Source organism: Candoia aspera, chromosome 1, assembly GCF_035149785.1.
Source record: "Candoia aspera isolate rCanAsp1 chromosome 1, rCanAsp1.hap2, whole genome shotgun sequence".
NCBI classification, from domain to species: Eukaryota; Metazoa; Chordata; class Lepidosauria; order Squamata; family Boidae; genus Candoia; species Candoia aspera.
This window is the reverse complement of record NC_086153.1, coordinates 5,908,250-5,933,926: the sequence shown is the minus strand read 5'-3', so window position 1 is coordinate 5,933,926 and position 25,677 is coordinate 5,908,250. Positions and strand designations below refer to the sequence as shown.

The following is a 25,677-nucleotide window of genomic DNA, read 5'->3' as shown; positions in this document are numbered from 1 at the left end:
AGCTTTTGCACTGTCTTCTTTCACCTTCATCATAAGTCTCCTCAGTTCCTCTTCACCTTCAGCCATCAAAGTGGTATCATCTGCATATCTGAGATTGTGAATGTTTCTTCCAGAGATTTTAACTCCAGCCTTGGATTCCTCAAGCCCAGCCTGTCGCATGATGTGTTCTGCATACAAGTTGAATAGGTAGGGTGAGAGTATACAGCCCTGCCGTACTCCTTTCCCAATCTTAAACCAGTCCGGTTACATGAGGCAGACAAGATGACTTGGTATCCCCATACCGCTAAGAACTTGCCACAATTTGTTATGGTCCACACAGTCAAAGCCTTTAGAATAGTCAATAAAACAGAAATAGATGTTTTTCTGAAACTCCCTGGCTTTTTCCATTATCCAGCGGATATTGGCAATTTGGTCCCTAGTTCCTCTGCCTTTTCTAAACCCAGCTTGTACATCTGGCAATTCTCGCTCCATGAATTGCTGAAGTCTCCCTTGCAGGATCTTGAGCATTACCTTACTGGCATGTGAAATGAGTGCCACTGATCGATAGTTTGAACATTCTTAGTGTTTCCCTTTTTTGGTATGGGGATATAAGTTGATTTTTTCCAATCTGATGGCCATTCTTGTGTTTTCCAAATTTGCTGGCATATAGCATGCATTACCTTGACAGCACCATCTTGCAAGATTTTGAACAGTTCAGCCGGGATGCCGTCATCTCCTGCTGCCTGTGGTGAGTTTACAGTTTGGTGTGTCGTGCAAATCTGAGCCAAGGTAGGTCCTCCAGTATTTCCACTGAAAGGTGGAATAGGGTCCATTCTTCAAAGTGGTGGCTTTTCAGTTTTCCAGTTTGTGAGTGTCTGAATTTTGCTCAAAAGAAATAAAGGGGGTGGAAATAATTTACAAGAGATGGACTTGTTGATAAATAAACTACCCATATCTATAATTTTATCAGGCATGTTGACTTGGGAATTCTGGAAGTTGAAGTCTATGCAGCTTAAAGTTGCTGGCTGGGGAATTCTGGGAGTGGGGAATTCTGGGAGTTGAAGTCAACACAGCTTAAAGTTGCTGAGGTTGAGAACCTCTAGACCAAACTGCTTCTTTAATCCAGCACCTTAACCACTACACCAATTTCGTATTAAGAGGAAAGGGGAAAAAATTAAAAGCTTTTCACAAGGCTATGCCCTGGTTTTAAAAAAAGGCTACTCTGTCACAAATCGTCTGATGAGGTATTTGTCACTCTACACTTTTCTATCTCTATATCTCCCGAAAGGGGTTTACAGTGCTGATTGCGTCATCGCGTCAGCCGCGGCCTAACGTCACACGCCTCGTCCTCAGTTCGCCCCTCGCCAAGTGGAAAGCGGTAAACAACCTTCCACACCGTCACTGGTGGATGTGGCCTACGCGTGTCCGTCAGCCTCGAAGCCCATTGGCTCTGCCCGCACCGGCTGCAACATGTCAAAGCACCTCCTCCTCCGAGCCCCGGATGTAAACAACCCCCCCATGAGGTGTGCGCGTCGAAAGCATCCCTCTCCCCCACCCAAACCTTGAAGCTTTCTCAACCTAGCTTAGTTGCGGCGATTGGGCAAGAAGGGAAACGACCGTGGAGAGCGAGAGTGACAACCACCCCCAGTAGCGTTCCAATCCGCCCTGCTCGAGGTCTTGGCGACTGATTGGATCCGCCGGCCAATCAGCGCCCGCCTCCCCCTGCCGACCATTGGCTGTTGGTGCGGCGGCCGGTGAGAGGGTCCCAAATATTGCCAGAGAGGGAGAAAGCGAGGCTCCTCAACGGCAGCAGGTAGCTGGAGGGGGGATAGGAAGCGCGGGCGGTGGGTGGGGCTTGCTGGGGAGGGGGAGGGGGAGGGGGAGGGGGAGGGGGAGGGGAGCCCGAGCTGACAGGAAAGGTGCGGGAGGGGCGGGCGCGGGAGGGGTCCGTCTGACGCGGGAGGGGAGTTGGGGGCACGTAGGAAAGGGGGGCCCCGAGGCGGCCTTCCTCGGGGTGCCCTTTGCACCTGCCTGCCAGGAGGGTGATGTCCCCCCTTTCCCTCAAGGGCGCCTACCTCTCCCCCTCCTCCCACGCCCGCCTCTTACCCTCACGGCAGCCCTGCGAGGTAGGCCAGCCCCGGAGTCAGCCACCGGCCCCGAAGCCCATAACGCTGAGCCTCTCGGGCTGCAGGTCTGGGGCGGGGCTCCTCCTTGGCCCCTCTGCTTCACCCCAGGGTTCCCGTGTCATTCCAAGCCGCGGTCTGAACAGCCGGGGTGGGTTGAGGAAACCCCAGTGGGGCGGGTTGATGCGAGGGGCTGAGCCACGCAGTGAGGTGGCTTTCGCCGGCCCTGCCGTGGCTGCGGCAGTCGGAGGCCCCGCCGAGGAAATTCTGCTGGATGGGGCTCTTATCCTGGAAGTCCCCTGGAGCTGGACCGCCGATGAATTTAAATAGTTGACATTTGGGGTGGTAGCAGGCTTCCTCCTTATTCCAGTTTAGGAGAAAGCTTCGCTGTTTTTCTTTATGGGCTGGTATTTTTATGATTTTTTTTTTCGTGCGTGTACTGAATTTATCCAGAGTTGTTCAGGAGTGGGCAGCATATAACCGGAAAATACATATGAGTAAGCCATAGTTGACAGAGCTGTTGGGGTCACAGTGGGCTAAGATGTAATGTGGTTAGTTTATTTACAGTTCAGCATGACTTGTAAAATCAGCCAGCTATTGATCAATCCTGCTGTAGCATATTGTATGAACACAATATATATCAGAATCAAACAATTAATTCTATGGTTGAGTGTAATGTGTGAGGCCAGCAACTGGTTTTTGTGTAGGATAGAGGCAAGGGTGAGTTGGAAGGACTGTTAGATGCAAGATATGTGTCTGAATACGGGGAGATTGAGGAGAAGTACTTGGACATATTATTTATGTTTAGAGTAAGTCTGTAATGGAGATATGTGCATCACTTGATTTGATAATACTACAAATAAAATTACATTACTGAACATGCAGATGTGACAACAACAACAAACATGGCCTGGAATATAGAGTATAAAAGGTAAAGGTAAAGGTTTCCCTTGACATTAAGTCCAGCCGTGTCTGACTCTAGGGGGCGGTGCTCATCTCTGTTTCAAAGCCGAAGAGCCGGCGTTTGTCCGTAGACACTTCCGTGGTCATGTGGCCGGCATGACTAAACGGAACGCCGTTACCTGCCCGCCGAAGCGGTACCTATTAATCGACTCACATTTGCATGTTTTCGAACTGCCAGGTTGGCAGGAGCTGGGACTAGCAGTGGGAGCTCACCCCGTCACGTGGATTCGAACCGCCGACCTTCCGATCGGCAAGCTCAGCAGTTTAACCCACAGCACCACCGCGTCCCTGGAATGTAGAGTATATTTGCACAATATTCTGAACCATGGATAATTTAGGGATAGTATATTCAATTAAACCAATTTTTAAGTTTGCACAATCCACTGAACTAAGCAGTGACACATTAACTAAAGGCCAGTTGGCTCGTTCGAGGTGCAGTGTCTCATGCAAACCAAGCCGCTGTATTCTACAAACTCTAAATGTCCACCATCTTGATTTCCTCTAATCTGGATAATCAGTAACAAACTTACTATTCATCTTAAATGCCACCTTTCCCCTCAAGTATCCAGTAGTGCAATACAGGTAGTCATCGCTTAATGACCACAATTGGGACCAGAATTTTGGTTGCTAAGTGAAGCAGTCATTAAGCAAATTGCCACAAGCGTTAACTGAACCACGTGATTGTTAAGTGAATCACGCAGTTCCCCATTGATTTTGCTTGTCAGAAGATGGCTGGGAAGGTCGCAAATGGCGATCACATGACCCTGGGACACTGCGATGGCCATAAATAGCCAGTTGCCAAGCGCCCAAATCATGTTCACGTGACTGTGGGAACGCTGTGACGGTCATAAGTGTGAGGACAGGTCATAAGTTGGTTTTTGTCAGGTTGGAAGCCATGCACCGTGTTCGAGTTCAGTGCTTCCTCCCTGAGATGTAGTTTGACTGCGACGCAGCAGTGGAGGGGGGCGAGGGGGGATGGGGGGTGCAGTTGAAAGTGCTGAAGGAAAGCGCGCACGCGTGAACCAGCTAGCTGAGGAATGCCAACCATCGTGTGATAAGAGAGATGGACTGTTCAAGGCCAGGATGATTGTACCATCTGGAGAAAGAAGAAAGAGGGAACAAAGGGGGGCAAATGAAGGAGGCCCAGTGGAATTTTACAGACTTTGCTGCTTGCATGCTGTGGGAGGGGAGATTGTTTTAAACTGCTGAATTTTGCGTGAAAGGCCAATTGTGACTTCGTCTTTGAACTAGATGCTGATTCTCTTTGAATAAACTTAAACCATATTCATACTGCTATGACTTGTGGTTAAGTTGGATTTAGGAGAATACAGAACTGGGTTCATCACAGTTTTTTCAGCATTACACGATCATGTGATAGGGTGGGGTTTCAGAGGGACATACTAGAAGTGCTCTTGGGACAGGGAGGACAGAGCACTAGAGCAGCCTGGGAGTAGTGGGTGCTCAAAAAGGAGCCCTTTTTACTCCCTAAGGAGCAAGGTCTTAACTGCTTTTTCCTTTAATACCCAGTTGCTGTTGGAGTTTCAGATAGAACAGAAGGGGCTGGAATGGAACAGAGGAGACAACTGTGTATGCATACATTTGTGGTTATGATCAACACAGTTTTCCCAGCCTGGGATTTTTGGGTTATCAAAATATACTGTGGCCGCCTGCTGGTCAGGCACGTCTGTGTGCCTGAAGGACACAGGATTCCCATGAACTCATTAGCGGGCTTGTTTGAAAATGACAATTGTTTGAAGGCTGAAAATAAATAAATAAATACATACATACATACACACATACATACATACTGATCTTAGCCAACAATCCTCTTGCTTTACTTTGAGGGCATATATGTTTCAGGATGGGCAAGGAGGAAGGAATAGCTGAGAATCAGCCAGTGTAGAAGAAATCTTGTAAACCATTCTGGGATTCATAGTGACATACAGTATTTGTGATTTATTACACTGGCCCAAGTGCTCTCTTTTGGGCAACAACAAAAGGTGTCTAGGGACCTTTTTACATTCATGAAAATGAATACAGTGGTTCTCCTAAGTAGCAAATCTAAACTGTAAACTGTATTTTAGAAAATACAGTGGCTGGAGGTTGACAAAGAGCAAACTCGACCAAATATGGGTTAGAGCAGCTATTGAGGCCCATCTTGTAATGGTAAGGGGGGCAAAGTGTCAGTACTTCCCCGCCCTTGTTGCATCCACAGATAGCTGACCAGCGGCCTTGTTTAGGGTGACTTGAGCCCTCTTGGGTAGAGGGGACTTGGAGGTTCACCTACAGGGCTGCACTGAGGAAATGCAGGGTATCTGTCAGACAAAATTGCTTGGATTCACTCCCAGTTGGATGCCAGCCTTGGTACAGGTACTATAGAGTTGTCTGGGGGGCACTCTTGCCCTGTTTTCTGGGAGGAATTTGAACCTCTTGGGCCTGAGGAAGCAGACAGGGCCCTCATGACTGTGAGCTTGGCCACCTGCTTACTAGATCCATGTCCTTCCTGCTCGGTGAAGGCCTCCTGGGAGGTGACATGTGGCTGGGTTCTAGCAGAGACAGGGTTGTTCTTAAAGAGATGTTGGTTTTCCCCCTCCTCAAGAAGCCACCGCTAAACCCAACCATACTGAACAATTTTCATCTGGTATCCAAACTTCCTTTTTTAGGGAAGGTCGTTGAGAAGGTGGTTGTGCAACAGCTTCGGAGGACTCTGGGTGAAACGGATTACCTGGACCCCTTTCAGTCAGGTTTCAGACCTGGGCATGGGACTGAAACCGCATTGGCCGTGCCTCTGGATCACCTCTGGCAGGAGTGGGATGGGGGAGCGCATTCATCTTCGCTGTCTGTCCTTGCTCTACTTGGCCTCTTGGTGGCTTTCAGTACCATTGGCCGTGGTATCCTTCTGGACTGGCTGAAGAGGTTGGGGGTGAACAGCGCTGAATTGCGCTGGTTCTCTTCCTTCCTCCACAGCAGGTTCCAGTCGCAGGAGGTCCTTTGTGCGACTTCGGGTCGTGTGTCAGTTGCACCTGTTCCTGAACCAGGAGGCTCTTCTCTCAGTCACTCACGCCCTGGTCACTTCCCAAATGGATTACTGTAATGCACTCTACAAGGGGCTACCCTTGAAGAGCACCTGGGAGCTGCGACTGGTGCAAAATGTGGTGCTGCAGGGAGTTATGCGCACTCCTCCGTGAGCTGCATTAGTTGCCAATTTGTTTCCAGGTTCAGTAGAAGGTGCTGGTCATGACCTATGAAGCCTTACATGGCATGCACACATACCTTGGGTACATCTACCCATGCCATCAGGTCTGGCAGAAGGGGCCCGTCTGCTAAGGAGTTTCAACTGGCAGGGCCCAGGAGGAGAGCCTTCTCTGCCATGGCACCCGCCCTCTGGTACATCATCCCCCCTGAGGTAAGATCAGCCCCAACCCTATTGGCCTTTCAAAAGGCCCCGGAGACATGGCTTTGCCTTTGGGCCTGGGAATCCCATGGAGGTAGGGAGCTTGTGAAACGGCTGTATTGCTTGTAAGATATTGAAATTGTTTTAATTGTTTTAATTTGTTTTTAATGGTTTCTGTTGTTATTGTTTGGGCTATTCATTTGTTAATGAACAACCCAAACAATTCTAAAAAGCCTGGGCTTAGATATGTCTTAAGCCCACCTTTAGACTATAAGGAGAAGGAAGCCTGCCTCTACTCCACTGAGGGTTTTTTTCCACAGCAAAGGCTTTTGATGGCTTTTGTACCCCAGGATAGAGGAAATGTCGTAGAAGGTTGATGGCTTCAGGTGATCATTTTGCCTGTGAGACTGGCAATTGGTTGAATCCATATTTAGTTATGTGCCAAGTAGACCTTTGGAATAAAGTCAGATGACTTTAGCTGCAGTTAACTTAAGCCCCACTGATTTTAGTGGTAGATTTATGTATCACACAAAGCCATAGTGTCCTTGTTTGATTTTAGTTTAGTGTGATTGGGTGAAGTAACCACGGAGTTAAGACTGAGTCAGTTTTTCTGTTACTAGCCACTCATAAGAGCCAATTTGGTATCGTGGTTAAGGCACCAGGCTACAAATGGGAAACCGTGAGTACTAGTTCCGCCTTGGGCACAAAGCCGGCTGGATGACCTTGGGCCAGTTCCTCTCTCTCAGCCCTAGGAGGAGGCAATGGCAAACCACTTCTGAAATCTTGCCAAGAAAACTGCAGGGACTTGTCCAGACAGTCACTGAGAATCAGGCACAATTGAATGGCAGAAAAAAAAGGCACTCATAGGAAGACTTGAGGGGATCAGGGCATTTTTTTAGGCAGGGCTTTAGAAGTTTTCAGTTCAAGTTTTTTTCTGAGCTGTGGGAGGTAAAATGTAGCATTGATCCATCATAACGTGCCTTTTGTGACTTGCTGTTCTTGCTATTTCCCTATCTTGAGACATCAGTTTCTTTCTTAAATAGGTGTCATGAGTAAGGATGGCGAGCAGGGGGCTCCCACCCAGACTGTCAAGCGCATGCGTAGCACTGAGGAACTGTTCAGCCATTCAAAGAGACACAGATCGGGACCGCCTTAACCTTTGGGGTTTATATGGCTGGGTTTTCCCACGCCTTCTCAGTTTGTTAGGATTCTTGTTAAGTACTACTAATAAATATTAGAGACCAAGTCCTCGTCTCAGTGTGTTTCCTGGTAATCAGGACAATAGGGCTGTTGATGAGCATTGAAGAAGTTGTTGAGTAAGAGTGTGTGAGACATTATTCAAAAACATTTTTTTTTTGCTTCCAGGAATTTTAAAGCAGTAATGGCTGCTGAATCTCCCCGCCGCCCAAGCCGATGTACCGGTGGAGTGATAGTTCGGCCGCAAGCTGTTACGTAAGTGCTTAAAGCATGGCTCTGTAGGTACAATTCCATAATATTCACCTTCAGTTCCAAATGGAAGATGAAAAGAATGCGTCTGCTGCTGAAGTTTGCTAAACACACAACCTATATGAGTGATGGAATGAAGTTTTGAGGGGTGGGTTATTTTGATGTCCACTTTGGAACTCCTTTGTCTGGTCCAGCCCAGAGTTCGAAGCAGCCGTAACAACTAAGAGCCATCATAATTAATCTCAAGACCTAGTAGGTGGTCTTGATTCTGTATGAGCATTTCAAATTCTGTCATTTTTCTCAGAAGCCCTCCCTAACTTTTGAAGTCTGTTTTTATTCTTCCAGCAATCTGTAGGTACATCAACCATGTTCCGGCCTTCACCAAGTAGTTCTTGTTGTGTCTGGTCTGTTTATGGAGTTTGAAAAGACCATATCCGTATATACAAATGCACTTTTCTTACTATTTCAGACATGAAAAGAATTTAAAAGAGTGGCTAGCTGTGAGATTGTTTGACTTCTTTTTCTTGTAAGGTTTATAAGTTTATTAATGAAGCCATTAGTGGACAGCTAGGACCACTGAGTGGAGCAGAGCTTAACACAGCAGAGAAGCTGTGCACACAAAAAGAGTATTATCTAAAATAGCTTTAGTGAGCACATTAAATATAGGTTATTGATCTTACACACAGCCCTCCCAAGCATAAAGAATCACATGCTTAGACAAAGTAGGTTCAAAGGTAAGTAAAAGGAGTGTTACTGATTTATTTGGTTCAGTTACATCCATCTTTGGTAGAAAAATGATGTTCCTTGTTTCTTTTGTTTTTTCCCTAAACTTAATGAACTCTCAGCCCTCACTGCTACGTGGAGAAAAAGGGGAAAAATCCTTATTCAAGGCCCAAGCATGCGGCCAAGATGGAGGGAGCTCTGGTTGCATGCTCCCTCTTGGAGGGTGGAAGGAGGAAGAAAGAGGAAGTGGGAGGGACAACAAACAGCTGTGAGGTTTCGGCCAACCTCTGACTCAGAAAATGAAACTCTAAGTCAGAAGGGGAAATAGAAACTTAACAGGCAGAAACTGGGAAACCAAAACCCAGAAATGACTCAGCAGCGTGGGAAAAGTCACAGATGCTGATTGGCCAGTCTTCGGAGGAGGATTTGAATCCTCCAATCAGTGCGCACAAACAATGGGCAGAAAAGCGTGCGAAGGAGAAGGCAGCCCAATTGGCTGCAGAAGGGAATAGGTGTGCAAAGGATTGGCGTAAAAGGCAGACATGCAAAGAGCAAGCTGCCGGAGACAACCGATCCTTTGAGCTTGCAGTTCCAGCAGAAGAGTCCTTACCCATGTCAGAAACCTCGTCTGCAGCCGAAGGGGAATCAGCGCCAGTGTTTCTGATCGGAGAGGATTTGGATCCTGCAACCGCTGCCACAGAAGATCTTCTCCCTGCCGAACCCAGCAACCTCAGCCTCACGTCCAGCTTCGGACCTCTTCGTCATCATTGTGCATGTTCTAGACGCGCTCCCAGCCTTGCTTCAAGTCCTCAGCCTTGCCCAGGATCTCCAGTTCAGCCTTGCTGTGCATCCAGCTCCCAGCCTTGTCCAGAGTCTCCAGTACAGCTTCGTTTTGCTTTTGACCTTCAGCCTTGCCTTGGATGCCCAGCCCAGCCTAGCTGCGCACCTGTTGCCCAACATTGTTCAGGAACTTCAGATCTATCTTGTTGCGAATCGGGTTTTCAATCTAGTCTAGAACCTGTGGTCCCGTCCAGCCGTGTTTCAAGTTCTTCGCCTAGTCAAGAACTTCCAGTCCAGCCTAGTCATGTGCCAAGCTTCCAGCCCAGCCCGGAATATCCAGCCAAGTCCAGCCTTGCTTTGAGTTATCAGCCTTGTTCCTAGTCTTCAGCCCAGTGTACTCAGTCCAGCCTGAGTTGCCTAGTTCGATCCAGTCCTGTCTCTAGAGCCAAGCCTTGTCCAGTGGTTCCGGTTCGGTCTCCCCCAATTCTCCAGTGCCAGCCTAGTTCGAGTGGTGTTCCAGACCGCAGACGATCATCTCCATTTCCAGTGGTGCCATGTGCCCTAGCTTCTTCCAGTCTTCCAGCTCCTGTCAGCGAATCCTGCTCCGCTGTTTTAGCACAGTCTCCTCCTGCAACCTTGCCAGTTTCCTTGTTGTTACCCTGTTGGTCTTGATTGGAACCAGCCTACCTCTTGACCATAAGGACTTATTTATTGTAAATAGTTATTTAATAAAGAGTGGTTTGATAATAAACCTGCCTGGCCGCTTCATAGTCTGAACAGGACAACAGGTTCCTCAGAAGCATGGAGAGTTGCATCATGGGATGAACTCATTTACATCCTATGCTAATGAGGCATGCCAGATTTGCCAGGACCTCTAACAATTAGAATACTTTGTCTGAGATGGCTGCTGAACCTACAGGAATTTAAGGGGACTTTAAGGGTTTTATGATTGGTTTTGCTGGTGATTCTGGAGATACCTTGGTGGAAGTCTTGAATAGGGAACTCTCCGTGGCAGTACACATGATCACTCCTAAGTGTCCTTTCCAGCTTAAAAATCCATTCCATGGTACACATCTCACTTATTAGAGATTAAGCAGCAAGGTAGATAACTTGAGCAGAACTGAAGAACATTTCTAGTTTAATGAGACACAGCACAGACTATTTGAAGGCTTTTGCTATGACAATACATGCTGTAGCAATACTGCAATTTTATTATTTCTGGATAAAAACATTTGCATCTGAGTGACCTAGATACCCATTCTCAGGAGCCAGCTCAGTAATCCTTTGTGTAGGATTATATTGAATCTGTTTGATTCTGTGAATCTGAAGAAGTACACAGCTGCTGGGGTATTCTTTATCTCCTTGGCCAACATGACTGATTTCAGCTTGCAGAGAGGTTATTGGAACTGGCCTAGTTGATGTCCTTTGTTGGGGGGGAGGGGCAAGATGTCTTCTTGTTTAAAAGAGACAATGGTTAGATCCTTTCTCTGGAGAGATGATGGATAATTGCAGGCCAGTTGTCAACCTCCTGTGGTAGAGACTAATAAGCTTCAAGTGGTCTTGGAGGAGATGGATTATCAAGACCCATTTCAAAGTGGCTTTAGAGTAGGCTATAGGGTTAAGACAGCCTAGATCTACCTGTTTGATGACTTTCACCAAGGAATTGACAGAAGGAATGTTACTATGTTTGATACTTGGATCGCTTTGGACTGACCACATAGCCTTCTGAATTGCCTGAAAGATTTGGAGGCGGGGTTATTGTGTTGCCCTCCTTAAAAGAATTGTTACATAGACTACTTCAAGACTCTGTCACCAGTGCCTTCTTTTGAACATTTACATGAAACCACTGGGAAAGGTCATCAGAAGGTTTGGTGTTACAAGATGTTGGTGATACCCAAAACTATTTCTGCATGTCATTCTTAAGTCACGGCACTATTTGCCTTAATGCCTGTCAGGGCCAGCCCAAGAACAGTGTCAAGTCAGTGTAATCCAAACTCCAGTTCTTTATTGCTTTCACCATACAGACAGAATCTTGCCAGACTAAAGCTACTCTAACTGACCTAAGGGTAAATAACCTGGGAGGCTCTAGAGCGGAGCTACCTTGAACCTCTTAACTTTCCCAGCAACAGTCTCCGGACTGTGAATCCTCTTATCTGCCTGGAATGCGCTCCTTCCTTCCTGGGAATCAGTGGCAGAGCTGAAATCCACCACATCACCCCCCCCCTTCAGGAACACATGCCATCACATGCCTGTCCATGGGTACTTATGGATTGCATAAAGGATAATAAATTGAAATTAAATCCAAGCAAGATGGAGGTGCTTGTTATGAAAAGTCATGATCTGTAGGATGGCCTTCTGTTCTGGCTGGGGTTGCATTTAGCAGAAAGAGCAGATATGGGGTTTGGGAGTGCTTTTTGGAATCTGATCTCATACAGGTGTTTCAGGTTGAGGCTATGACTAGAGGTGCTTCTTAGCAGCTGTTACTCATATGACAGCCCCACCCATTCCTGGAACAGCATGATTTCAGAGCTGTAGTGCTTTGGCTGGTAACCTCCAAACTGGACTTGTATGTAATTTGGAAACTTCAGTTAGTTCAAAATATGATGGCCAGACTGGTTGTTTTGCTGTTCTTGGAGACTCCATCTCATTTCAGTTTTAAACAGTTGCAGTGGCTGCTGGTATAGGTTTCTGGGCGAAGTATGGAATGTTGGCTATCATTTTTAAAGTCCTAAATAACTGATGCCTGGGTTACCTGAAAGAATACCTTTCTTTGTATGATCCCTATTGCTCGTTAAAGCTATAAGGAGAGGTCCATCTTTAGGTGACACCAGGTTGTCTGGGGGCATCTTGGGACTAGCCCTTCTCAGGTATCACCCATAGCCTTAGAGGCTTTTAAGAGAGCCATAAAGACCCTTTTTATCAGCCTGACTTTTAATAGTAATTAGTAGCTTTAAACCATTTTAACATGAGCTTTATGTTTATTTTAATGTTTATTTTGCTGAATGTATTCAAATTTTGTAGATGTTAATGTAAACTACCCTGAGGTGTTTAAAGAGGATGATGATATATGAAAATATTAATCATAATATCGTGCTGTTTTTCCTAACTTGATATTTTAAAAGCCACATCCTTGTTGTGAACAGTATAAAATGGACGGGGTGATGTGATTTTTAAGATGTTAATTATTCAGTAGAATTATAGTTTGCTTTTAAGGGTCAACGTATTTCCAACATTAGAAGCAGCTGGTTAATTAACAGCCTATAATATCAAAATTTAAGGAATTTATTTGTTTTAACGTGGGCTTGATGTTTCTGTGAAAAACTTGTATTGATAAAATCAGAGTTTGATTTTTTCACTCTTTGTATACTGTGTGGTAGAAAGTCACGAAAAAAATTGAATGTGGCTCCTGTAACATCACAGAATATTAAAATCTTTACTAAAACATACAGACAAAAGTTGAAAGTTAGACTCATTACAGAAAAATCAGTGAACAGATGTTTGGGTTCTTTTTTAGTGAGATATAGCTTGAACGGCATATATGTTCACTTAGATCCCACTTGTGTTCTGCAGAAATTGAAATGGTTCTTTGGAAATATCCTTGAAAAGTGCCTGGACGTTGCAGATGATGCAATGTAACAAAATTTATAATGCCTATTCTGAAAAGTCTACATTGTTTATCAGTTGCTTATGGGGCACGTGGGGACAGGTATGACTGAAGCTGATCACCTAGTTTACACCTCCTCTATCTAACTAAAAAGTGTTATGTGAATGCCTCAATTGACCTAAGCTCTGATGGTCAGCAGAAGTCAATATCTGTGAGACTGACTGGTGATGATCAAGGCATATAGGAAACTGTGACAGAATATAAGAGCAGCAAATGCTAAAGAGAATGAATCAAAAATGAAATGCAAGAGAGAGAGATATGTTGTGTGACTGAAATTAAGAAAAAAGGGAAGGATGTAAAAGATCTGAATGGAGGTAGTCTGATCTTATAGAACGGAGTTGACAAATACATGCAGGAAAATGAAAGTGTAGGCTTGATTAGGTCTTAGTATCTTGGAAAATATGAATTGGTGTCATCTAGATTGTTTTGGGTTTGTATAAAATTGGTGATAGTTGCACATAATATTCCAGTGAATAGTGATAATGGAAGTATCAAAGTTGACTCTTGGAAGAAAATTCTGTAATGTTCTGAAAAAAATGCAATTTTTGATCTAACTTAATCCTGTGTTTCCTGTCTCTCTTCTTATCTTATGCCCTTCATTTCTTTGGGTTACTGTTTCTTAGACCTTTTCTGTGATGTACATGATGCTGCTTAACTCGAAATTACATGATGGATATTTATGTATGTATATAATAACCAATGGGTTGTTTTTTATGGATATTTATTCTTCTGTTCCAGGGAACAGTCATACATGGAAAGTGTTGTTACATTTCTGCAAGATGTTGTACCGCAGGCAAGTGCAAATATTTTGTTGCAGTGTTTTAAAATTTGTGCTCTTGAAATGGGTTCCAAAAAAGGCAGTGTAATTAAAAATGCAGGAAAGATCTTGTCAGGTTATGTTAAAAAGTTAGGCATAGTTTGTACAACCCAATAAGACATAACGTGGTTTGTTGGATTTTGGTTTAGCATATTATGCAAATGAGTTGAATAGTTAAAAACCTAAATTCAGATTGTGAGTACTTACATGATTGTTAGCAAAAGGGGGGCACTGAGAAAAAAAGAGGAGTTATTGGTCTGCTTGAGGAGGAATGCCAGTATTGTAGGCAGAAAAAAATTACAGTGTGCCCTCCAGCCCAGAAAATAAAACAAGCCCAGTAATGACTGAGAATCCATTACATAAATGTAGAGTGATGGTTAGAAAATAACAGAACATAAATAGGCAGCCAGGAGAGTGAAACTGTACTGTTTCAGGAGACAGGATGCAATATTTTGTTGCACATCACATTATGCTCTTCTGAGAGTAGCTGTTGATTGTACAATTGACGGCTTTTGTTTTTGCATTATCTTTATTTAGCACATTGAACACCATTTTTTTCTTATAGGCTTATAGCAGTACAGCTCCAACCGAAGAAAAAGAGAAAATTGTATGGATCAGATTTGAAAATTCTGACTTGAATGGTAAGTGTCCCCCTCTTCCCACTCCAGTTCTGGCCTTGCTGTCTCTCTCTAGTCGTGCGGTATCAGTATTTTAAGAGCTGTCTCCTTCCACGTCAGATGGTAATAAATGGGAGATGTCCTCGCTTGGGCAGCCTATATAGTTCCTAAGAGTTGTGCAGGGTGATTGCAAGCCCTGTCTAGAAGGACCTGAGAGTATAAATGAAGAGTAGTGCCAGGAGTGAGGAACTGTGTGTAGATCATTTCTGTTGTGGAATTAGTAGCACAGTAAAGTGCAGCTTGGCAACTGCTTACAGAAAGAGGTGTTGTGATGGCAAACCGGCACTGGAAATCCACAGCTTTCATCCCTCACCGATTCCAAGTTCTTTAATACCAATGGTGTTGATGCAGATATTGTTCTCTTCATATGCATTGGGTTGGCAACTATGGATTCCAGTAACAGCTTTTAACTCTTTGCAGAAGACAAACAAACCATGGTACACCAGATCCATAGTCCATCTCATACAGAGAGGTATGTCTGGAAGGAAAAGCTTGTAAAGGAGAATGTAAGAACAACAACCTATAGTCTTCCAGTGAGTTGAGCAGGGCAAAGCCCAGAGCAAGATTATCTACATCCAGCAAGGACCAGGTGGGGTCTCAGACCAACAGCTAAACTTGACCTGGGTTAGAAAGCAGGGTCTGATCCTCTCTAGCCTAGTGATATGAGGTGATTTCTTTGACTGGTCTTTCTGCAATTGATGGTGGGTCCTGCATTTTTTGGCTCTCTAATTCAAGATCAGCTGCGGTCTTATTCAGAGTCCAAACATCTCTTGGGAATGCTTTTCTTTAACACGAAGGCCTCCGGATGAATTGAACTTTAATTCTCCAGTAAAAATGAAAGCCTGTCCTGAATCCCTATTTCTTGATCTGCCCGCAACTGACAAGAGTCCTTCTGTATTGACTGAAATAAGACTCAACTTGTTGGCCTCCATCTGATCTGTGATCACCTTAAATTGCACCGAGAAGTCCAGTGGATGCCAGTTCAGCTCGCGGAACAGAGATGTCACGTGGGTGTGCCGTGAAGTGCTTCACCCTGCAGTATCCTGGACTAGCTGTAGCTTTCAAATGCTCTTCATTGAGCATTTGGAATGGCCCGTATAGAGCACATTACAATAATACCATCAGGAGGTAACTGAGGCACAAGTTAGTCCAGGAGTGTGTGCTATTGGTGCACAAGACAAACCTGTGCACAGGTCCTCCTAGCCTCTGAGCAGGAGCCAAGAGTCTAGAAGAACCCCCAGACTGCACACCACTTGGAGATAAAGCTGCAAAGTCTCTGGATCTGGGTGGCCTCAAAACCCATAGCCACTCGGTTTAACCAGTGTTGAGCTGAAGCTATTGTTCCCCATCCAGACCCCACAACCTCCAGACACTGAGACAGAACCTCAGCAGCATCTCTTGACTGGCCTGTAGCAAGCTGCAACTGCCTTAATGATGGGGCTGCAATTCAAACAACTAAGCAGGCAGGCAGAATGCTCAGCTGACTAGCTGCACACAAGCTCCGGCCGAAATCTAGAGCAGCCTGGGTGCAGTGTCGGCAGTGCCAATACGTCTTGAAGCCAAGAGTTCAGGGATCCAGAGCCAGAGGTCCACAGAGTCCAGTCCAGAGTTGGAACGGCAAGAGGCAGAACTAGAAAGCACTGGAGAAGAGGCCATAGATGATGTTTCCAGGTAGCCCCTTCTGTGGGTACAGTTCAGTAATGGGCATTGTTATCCTTGTTTCCCAAGTGGCCAATCACATCACTATTGCCGACATTTTGTTTAACGTTGCTAGCCTGTCCTTGGGCTACAGACTCTACTGGGATCTGGCTCTTCGTTATTTGAGGCTGCCCTCACCTGCTCCTATTCACTGTCCCCCTGTTTTGCTTCAGGGGATTGAGTGCCTGCTGGCTCCTAGGCCGACAGCTTCTTGGATCAGGCCCGTCAGCCTCTGATTCAGAGACCAGAACAGCTGTGTTTGTTGCAGAAATGTATACATGCCCATTCATTGTGAACAATCACGCTCCCAGCCAAATTCTCTGAATGTTCAAAAACCTCAGCCCTACCAGTGGTTGGTAATTATTGATGTTGTCTGGTATGTGACCTGAAAGACAAAAAAATAGATATCTCTATTTCCAGACATTTATAGAAGTGATTGAGATTGCGTGGAGGCTCACATTTACCTACTTCGGACACTTGCTGTAACCTAAATGATGTGAATGTTTGTATGGATGTGTCAGATGTGGGGACTGCTGACTATCATTGGTAATTCTCAAGAGGCCTGGAGGAAAATGTTTGGAAATGGAGGGTTGGGTAAATATTGAAGCAAAAGTAGTTACTCTGGGGCTCCTCTCCCCCAGTGAGGTGGAAACTGTGGCTAGGGGAGACCCAAGAGTACAAGTTGGATCTAGCTCAGACCCCAAACCTTATTGCCCGTGAATCCAACAGGTCCTCTGCCTCCGCCCCGGCATACCTAACTAATTTGAAGTACCTAGTCACAGAAGGGCCTTTACTCTGGTGTCACATCATGCCCTCCCCTCAGCTGTCCTTGAAGGCCGATACAGGAAGGTGCCCTGCTTGGAGAGAGAATGCTCTGTGACTCCAGACACCCAGAAGCGACAGATCATGTGCTTCTCCAGTGCCTGCACTACAGAGACATTCACCCTAGTCTTGTCTTGCCATTGCTACCTAAATACCCAGGGTGTGCAGGACAATTTTACGCCACCCTGTTGCTTTCCAGTATCAACCCCGCTATGCCATACAGCGTTACCAGCTTCTGTGCAGCAGCATCCAGGATTCGTTGGATGACGGCTTGTGCTTGGGGCTCAACTTTATAAACTAGATGTAATGGATACCAGTCGGACATTATTTTTGAAAGTGTAAAGCTGCAGCACCAGGATACATCGAGCAACACCTTGCTAGAGTTAAACCTGCCTGTCTGGCCCACTCGCTGAGAGAGGGCCTGCTGAAATTGTCTCCTCTGCGGGGTGTGGGTGATATGGCAGGCCTTCTCTGGCGTAGCCCCCCTCTTATGGAATGCCCTCCTTCTAGAAGTTTGTGTAGCCCCCTCTTGCTGCAGTTCCAGAAAGAGGCCAAAGCTGTTTACTTCAACACGCTTTTGGTTCCAGCTGACTGATGGTGGGTACTCATCCTGGGTGTTATCAGGGCGTTTATGTTTACTTTTTGCCATTATTTTTACATGTGTATTCTGATTTACTCCTGCCAACCTGGCAGTTCAAAAACATTCCAATGTGAGTAGATTAATAGGTACCGCTTCGGCGGGCAGGTAACGGCGTTCCGTGTAGTCATGCCGGCCACATGACTAAATGGAAGTGTCTACGGGCAAACGCTGGCTCTTCGGCTTTGAAACAGAGATGAGCACCGCCCCCTAGAGTCGGACACGACTGGACTTCATGTCAAGCGAAACCTTTACCTTTAATTCTGATTTAACTATTTTTTAAATTATGGCTTATTTTTTATTGTTTTCTTTTAGTGTGATACTGTACGCTGCTTGGAGTCCTGCAAAAACCTAACTTAATGCCTTCACTAGCAGTTCAAGTGACCTTACAAGGCAATTATTGTTCTGCCTCACTTTTCATGATATATTTCATGAGACAAAGGTCTCTTACTGGGTGCTCAACAGTCCTAAGAACTCCGAGCTGCTTGACTGCTGATGTTTGCGCACAGTTTTTGTTAGCTGGCCAAAGCCTTTTAACGGGGCAAGTTAATGAAAGAACGTGGCTTATTTTTTCCCTTAATTCCTCCAGAGACAATAAAATACATCCAGCCTTGTCCTAATCTGGTGCTGCTGACTGATTTTTTTTCCTGGATTCTTTTAGATACGTTAAGGAACGTGGAGTTGCATGAGATGCACAGCACTGGCAGTGAACCTCCTCTTCTGCTCATGATTGGCTACAGTGACGGGATACAGATATGGAGCATACCTGTAAGTCTCTCCTAGGCCTGCAACAGCAGGGGCTTCCTTGGATGCTCCTGTTCTGTTTCAGATAGTGTTAGTATTCAGTAGCATGGTGGAAGGTCTGAAGGCTTATATGAGAAGGGAAGGGAAAGGCGTTGATAGTAGACAGTAAACGGAATTTGCGTGTGTTTCCTGATTTAAAAAACAGAACAAATAGCACTCGAGGTGTTTTCTGGTCCTCTGAGGGACACGGGGGTGCATTCTGTGTAGAAGCCCCAGCTTGGATCACAATCATCTCCTGTGAAAAGGATTGTAATTAGAACATAAAGGGAGGAGGGCAGGCTGTCATCCTGAGATCCTGGAGAACCCCTGCCAATTAATACAGGATGCGGTAGATGTCTACATGGATCTGGTGTAAAACAACTTCCTTGGTTATTTTTATAACGTCTGAGAATGTAGTGGGATTTCCCCGGTCCAGGTCTTCCTACTCCCTTAGCGGACAGTGCCAGCAGTTTTCAGTCCTGGCATGGAGCAGCTTTGCGTGGGACGAGGCCCTGACATTCAGAAAGAGCTGGATTGGATTGACTTGCTCCACTGATATACTTTAAAGATCCGTACATCTGTTTACAGATACATGTTTTGGGAATCTGTCTTCATATGTAAGAGATGAGCGTCCCACTTTTTAAGAAGTTTCGTTTTTCCACCAACTGTCATTTCTGCAAATGAGCAGTAGGTGTCGCCAAAGTACTGAGCCAAAAGCAAAGCAAGGTTGGTTGTGTCAGTAACTGTGGGCAGTGCTGCTTAGGGTGGTTGGGAACAAAAGGAGCAGACAGGATCAAGTAAAAGCAGTGGATTTTCATGCCCTCTACCCCCAGCAGATCCTGTCCTTAGGAGAACCTCTGCTTGTTGCGAAGGGTTATGCGGATTCCTCCCATTCATAGAGTAGATTAGGCTGCGAATTGCCCTAGGTAGCCATATCCTACTCTCTGTTGTGACTGTACGTTTCAAGGGAAACTCTTGAGCAGACTGCCGTCTTCAGAGAGGAAGGAGTTTATTCATGTTGTTTGGCCCTCATGCATCTGTACTGCTAATGTAGTAAGCTCTGAGAAATTGCAGTCCTCCGTGGTATATGTTTCAAAGACCGCTGCCTTAAATCAGTGAGTTTCAGCAGCACCTTCAGCGAGCTTTCCATGGGCCTAGGAATGCACCGTTGAGTACGTCCAGGAGCTCCCGGTAACTATTTCTGGAGATATTTTTTTTGTGAGCAAGTCATTTCATGGACACTGTCTCTCAACAGTTTAGCCCAATCAGTCTTAGGTACGGGGAAAAAAACGTTGAATGTCAGCAAGGAAGTCTGCTCCTCTTCCCAAAGGGTAAGATTTGAGGCATGCCCATGTGCGGGTGTGCTCCTTAACAGCGTAGCGCTACCTCCATTTTACATTTCTATATTTAGAAATGAGGCCTATTTTTTCCTTTGGAGAAGTCTGCCAAGCTCCTGCCCTTTAAAATCATGCGTAAAGTCCCACGCCAAAATTCACTTTTATCTGTAGTGTTGTATTTTTGCTCTCTGTTCAGCTGGACACCTATTCAGCACTTAATAAACTAATGTGCTCCAGGCAACCCGGTTTGTGTCTGAGTGATTATGAAGTGTTTATGACAGTTCCTAAGCCAACACCCTCCATAATGGTGTTGCATGGGACTTGGAAACACTTCTCAGCCCTTCGTTTCTGATGGTGTGTCTCTTTCCAGTCTGAGTGGTTTTGCATTAAATCCCCTCTGAGTAAGATCTTTTGACTACCAAAGTGTTACTTGCAAATGGAATATCCCATTTAGATGTGCTTCAAAGGGATCTGTTAACGGTTGGGACATAGGAACAGCTCAGGAGGTTTTTGAAATGTGTCGTGTTAATCTATAAAACATAAGAAGAGAAGCTCCTTTTTTTCAAGGGAAAGTGTGGGTGGGAAGGTTAAAAGCCGTCTTTAAAAAAGGAATTGTGTGTTTGTGCAATGAAATCAGACAAACCCTAAAGGGTATGATTTATGAGTTGGAAACGTGGGATTTTTACTATAATTACATTTTGGTTATTTTTTTCCTCCCTTTTTTCTCCCCCTCATATTTGGAAAGCTATGTCATAAGCAAGCGTTTGGAGCCAGTGCCTGATCAAAATGGACATTTCTGATGTGTGAGAAATGTTTACGCATTGCTTTTGCATTGTGCAAAAGAAGTCATTGAACTGGAGAGCTGAATTAGAAACTCGATTGTGTAGATGCAAGGAAGTGTGCTTTAAAAATAATGTTCAAAATAAAAGAAAAAGACTCATCATAATAGCTGATCAAAAAACATTCCAAAATACTAACACGCAATAAAGAAAGGGCAGAAATACTGAACTTCTATTTTGGATCAGTTTTCTCCAACAAAAACATATGCATATCAGGAAATTGTGAAGAGCAGGGTTGAAATTTGAGATTGATAGAAATATGGTCAGTGAATACTTCTTTACTTTAAATCACCAGATGAGTTTAAATCATCAGGATGAATTTAAATCATCAGGACAAGATAAATTGCATCCTAGGGTCCTGAAGGAGATAGCTGATGGTCTGGCAGAATCCTTACATATTATCCTCGAGAAAGCCTGAAGAATCAATGAAGCATCAAGTGCCTGGAGGAGAGCAGATATTGTCCCTTTTTTCAGAAAGGGATAAAGGAAGGTACAGGTACTCCTTGACTTATGACCATAGTTGGGACTGGAACTTTTGTTGCTAAGTGATGCAGTCATTAAGTGAATCACATCCAATTTTACAACCTTTTTTGCCGTGGTTAAGCAAATCACCGTGTTGTTGAGTGAATCATGTCATTAAGCGAATCTGGCTTCCCCCATTAACTTTGCTTGTTGGAAGCCCCCTGGGAAGGTTGCAAATGGCGATCACATGACCCTGGTATGCTGCAACCATCATAAGTACATTCTGGTTGCCAAGTGCCTGAATTTTGATCATGTGACTGCAGGGACACTGCAGTGGTCGTAACTGTGAGGACCGGCAGCAAGTCACTTTTCCCAGCACTATTGTAACTTCGAACGGTTGCTAAACAAATGGTCGTAAGTTGAGGACTACCTGTATAGCAAACAATAGACCAGTCAGTCTAACATTTATACCTGGGAAGATTGTGGAGCAGATCATAAAGAGTTCAAGAACAAATCTTGCCAGGCTAATCATACCTCATTTTTTATTAATGTCTTTAATAGACTGTAGGAATGCTTTAGTGTGGTGTAGTGGTTAATGTGTTGGACTGAGAAGGCCCAGATTCAGATCCACCCTCAACTCATTTGGGATCTTCGGGTCAGACTACCTGTAGTGGAGAAAAATGGGAAGAAGGAGTGCCATGTAAGGTGGGATATAAATTTGACAAATAAATACCACCACCCCTGAAGCAAGTGATGTAAAAATACAAACAATTGCAAATATGACATACCTTTTTGATAAGTGTCCCTAATATTCTGTCAATGGGCCAAGATGGCATGACAATTAAGTGGATACGTAGATGATGTGGAGTAGTACTCAAGGATTGCTCGTTAGATTGGAGAAAGTGGGGTGTCACAAGGTTCACTTCTGGGTCCTCTACTCATTACTGTTTTTGTTAATATTTGGATGAAGAGAGGGAGGGAAGGCTTATTTGCTTTGCAAATGGCACATCGTTGGCTGAAATAGCTAATTCCCTAGAAAGAAATAAAATTCAAGACAATCTGATAGATTAGAGCAATGAGTTGAAAGCAATAAAATGAAACTGCAAAGTTCTCTTTGAGCAAACCAAAATCAAATGCACAGATACAAGATGGAGTTACCTGGCTTGGCAAGAGTACTTGTGAAAAAGATCTTGTAACAGTTGATAGCAAGCTGAATATGAGACTGCAAAATGCAGCTTTAAAGTGTATCAGCAGAACTATAATTTTGAGGTGTGGAAAGTAGTTGTTGCACTGCGTTCTGTTTTGGTCAGACCCCACCTCAAATGCTGTGTCCAGTTCAGGGATGGATTAAGAGAAGATGGAACAAAGTTAGAGAATGGCGTCAAGCACAATCATGGCTAGATACGAAATCCTATCCAGAGAGCTTGAAGCAGTTGGGTAAATTTAGTCTTGAGAAGAGATACTGTCAGGGATACTCACTGAAAACCTGAAAGGACGTCATGTCGAAGAAGGTCACGAGGTGTTCTCGTTCTAGAGCGCAGCACATGGAACAATGGATTTATGTTATAGGACATCACAGCTCAAGTGAACGTTAGGAAAAAGCTTCCTGAGAGTAAGAGCCATTTTCCTAACAAGGCAGGGAGGTAGTGGGCTCCCTGTTACCTGATATGGTCAGGCACAGCTAGGTCTGTCAGATATGTTTCTGATTTGGATTCCCGTCCTGAGCAGGGTTGGGCTTGAGGGCCTCGATACGCCCTTCCGATCTGACGGTCCTGGTAGTCTGAGAGGGGAAAACAGCTATTCCTTTTGTGTGTTTCAGCCTACTGTGCATAATTCTGTGCTTCTTTCATGTTCCTTTTGGATGCCCTTTCTCTGAGAGGGGGTGTAAGCTAAAAAAGTCTCAACTGTTGTAATTTTCCTCATAAAGAAATTATGCTACTGTTTTGACCACTTTGGTAGTCTTTTTCTTCACCTTCTCCTGCTTTGTGTTAATCTTCAAAATGTAGCCAGAATTGTGCACCGTGTTTAAAATGAGGCCATAACAGAAATGTGTATGACAGATTTGAGGTACTGACATTTCAATTTTTTGTTCTTCTCCTAAATATTTCCACAATCCAAGTTGCACTGTTTATAACGATAGTGTGATTGTCTTTTATCCCTGCTTACTTTTTGTTCTTTAAGCAATTCTTGAACGATAAGCACTCAGGCAGCAGATGTTTAGCAAGTGGTGTTTAGACACTCTAGTGCGGGTTTCAGAACCTGTGGCTGTCCAGATGTTGTTGTATCCTACACACGTCACTGCTAGGCAACGTTGCGAATAGTCAGAACATGTGAGTTGCAATCCAACAGCATGTACAGGGCCATAGATTCCATAGATTGCTTACCTTCTCTTCAAGCACCACCTGAAATTTTGTGATTAGTTCTATAAGCATCAGCCCCGGTTGGTAGCAATAGAATTAAAAATATACTTGTTAGACCTGGTCTGAATAATATGAATCTGGCCCTGGGTCTTAACCTGATAAAGGGAGGAAGACCATGTCTTGTTAATCTGGATTCAGCTTCAGCAGCCATGGTCATAACTGGATTTTGACCGTATCCATCACTACCAGCATAGAACTCAGCCTCCCCTATGCTGTCATAATCTATAACGGCTAACGTGTGTCAATAGAGCTGTTCTCTGCTAATGTGCCTAATTCTCCTTTAAAAGCTTTTGGTGACTGCTGCTACATGCTGCATCAGTATATTCCATACGTTAGTTTTGCCCTTGCTAGCTCTGAGCGTAAGCTCATCAATTCTGTTATGTGACCCAAGGCTTTGGTACAGGGCAAAAGGGAGAGTCTAAACTGGGTAAATCTTTTGGACAATGAGTTTTCAGCTAGAGTTCAGTGGCTTATGTATATATAAGTACAGGCTCGGTGCTTGTAGGAGGAGGCTGAGTCTGCTCCAAAACTTAAAATTGGCACCTCCAGTTCTGCCCACGGTGGAGCACGTGCTAAGTTTTAGCCTCCTTTGATCTTATTCGTTGTACAACAAAATGGAAACTGCACATAAATGGATATTGCTAGGCTTAAAAGGAGCTCTTGGTCTCTGGAACCCTACAGATACCTCATACGATAGCAAATCTTTTGGCTCCTAATGAACAGATGTTGGGTATAGCAGTTAAAATTTCATATAATCCGTAAATACATTCTGAAATGTGTGATGAAACATGTTAGCGTGTTTTTGCTCAAAGGTCCTTTGGCACCCATCCTGTAGCTTGAAACAAGCATTAATGCAGAAATGTTTACTATAGTGTGTATGTGTGTGAGGGAGGGAGGGAGGGAGGGAGAGCAACAGGGGGCCTTCGCATACTGGACTAGTGCCTATTTAACATCAGAGCGCCCTTAAATCTTTTTCTGTGTTACTTGGATTTGAGGCATCCCTTGGCATCAATATTAGTTGCCGTTACGCTAATTAGGTCCTCTGCTTTGAAGGCTTTCCATATATTAATCTGCATGATCTGAAGCGCACTTTTTGGGCAGTAGTTCTTTGGATACAAAGTATGCTGTTGATGTAATTCTTGATATATCTCCTATGAAAAGAGTGGGTTGTCTTAGACTGTGAGGTAGGGCATTTGCAGCGGGGAGACACCAGTCAGGGAAATAGACAACTTGCTGAAGAGCAGATGTGAGTAGAATTTGAGCTAGGTTGCAGGGGGAGTTCACCTGCACCAGGCCATTAGAACCGAGCCTCCTTTCTTTTTGGCAGGTTTGGAGGAAGTTTTTAAAGAAGTGCCTTGCCACTGTTTTACATCAGGAAATCAAAGATACTGAAATCTGGAGCTGGCTTAAATTTTCACCAACTGTACAGTACGTAGAAAGACAAACAAAAACCATTTGTTAGCTGATATTATGCGGGTTGCCAGATTCTAAGGTTCCGTAGAGACTCCCACCACTGACCAGAGGAGCCTTTGAAAACTTGCCTGCTGAAATAATAAGGATCTCAGCTCTGATTTTAAAAAAAATTAAACAATTTTCCCCACCTCTCTTTTGCAGTATAACCATCCCTGGTTAGATTATGTTGAGTGACTCTCAGCACTTGACTTTATTTACATTGGGCAATGCATGGGGCCCTTGGCCTTATTTCAAAACCTGTCTGCAAATAGTGAAGCTGAAGTTTTAGTAGCAGTAATTTTTGTTTCCTTGGCCAGCTGGCTAGGCGGTAAGGAAGTGGGGTGCATGGAGGGAGAAGAAGGGGGCAGGGGAAAGCAAAAGGAAAAAGAGTTGCCCTGTTTTTCACTTGCCCAGGGCTGACTTCTCTTCTTTGGCGTGTGTCCTCCAGGGCACGTGGCTCTCCAGAGAAACACATTTCCCCATTCTGTTTAATTACAATGAAGTTCCATCTTGTGGAGGAGCTGCAAGTTGGTGATACGTCTTACAGCAGGCCTGCTCTTTTCATTAATAACTTGACATTCCTGTCACTTTTAAAAAGAGGGCATGTGATGCTTGATGCATCAGCTCAACTGGCACCCCACCCCTTTGCGGTAGAAATATT

At 44.7% G+C, this 25,677-nt stretch overlaps 1 protein-coding gene across 4 annotated transcripts in view; it reads left to right on the top strand.

Annotated features, from left to right (window-relative positions):
- The first annotated feature begins 1,675 nt into the window (after positions 1-1,675).
- BCAS3 (BCAS3 microtubule associated cell migration factor) overlaps positions 1,676-25,677 on the top strand; it is a 530,779-nt gene continuing 506,777 nt past the window's right edge. For 3 of the 4 annotated variants that reach the window (XM_063296551.1, XM_063296543.1, XM_063296557.1), the window contains exons 1-2: positions 14,459-14,530; positions 18,385-18,491. In XM_063296551.1, the coding sequence (XP_063152621.1) occupies positions 18,414-18,491 (78 nt within the window). In that variant the 5' untranslated portion in view covers positions 14,459-14,530; positions 18,385-18,413. Of the gene's footprint in view, positions 1,793-7,824; positions 7,912-13,810; positions 13,866-14,454; positions 14,531-18,384; positions 18,492-25,677 lie in introns of those variants that run through there. The other variant, XM_063296564.1, reaches the window with a different exon arrangement.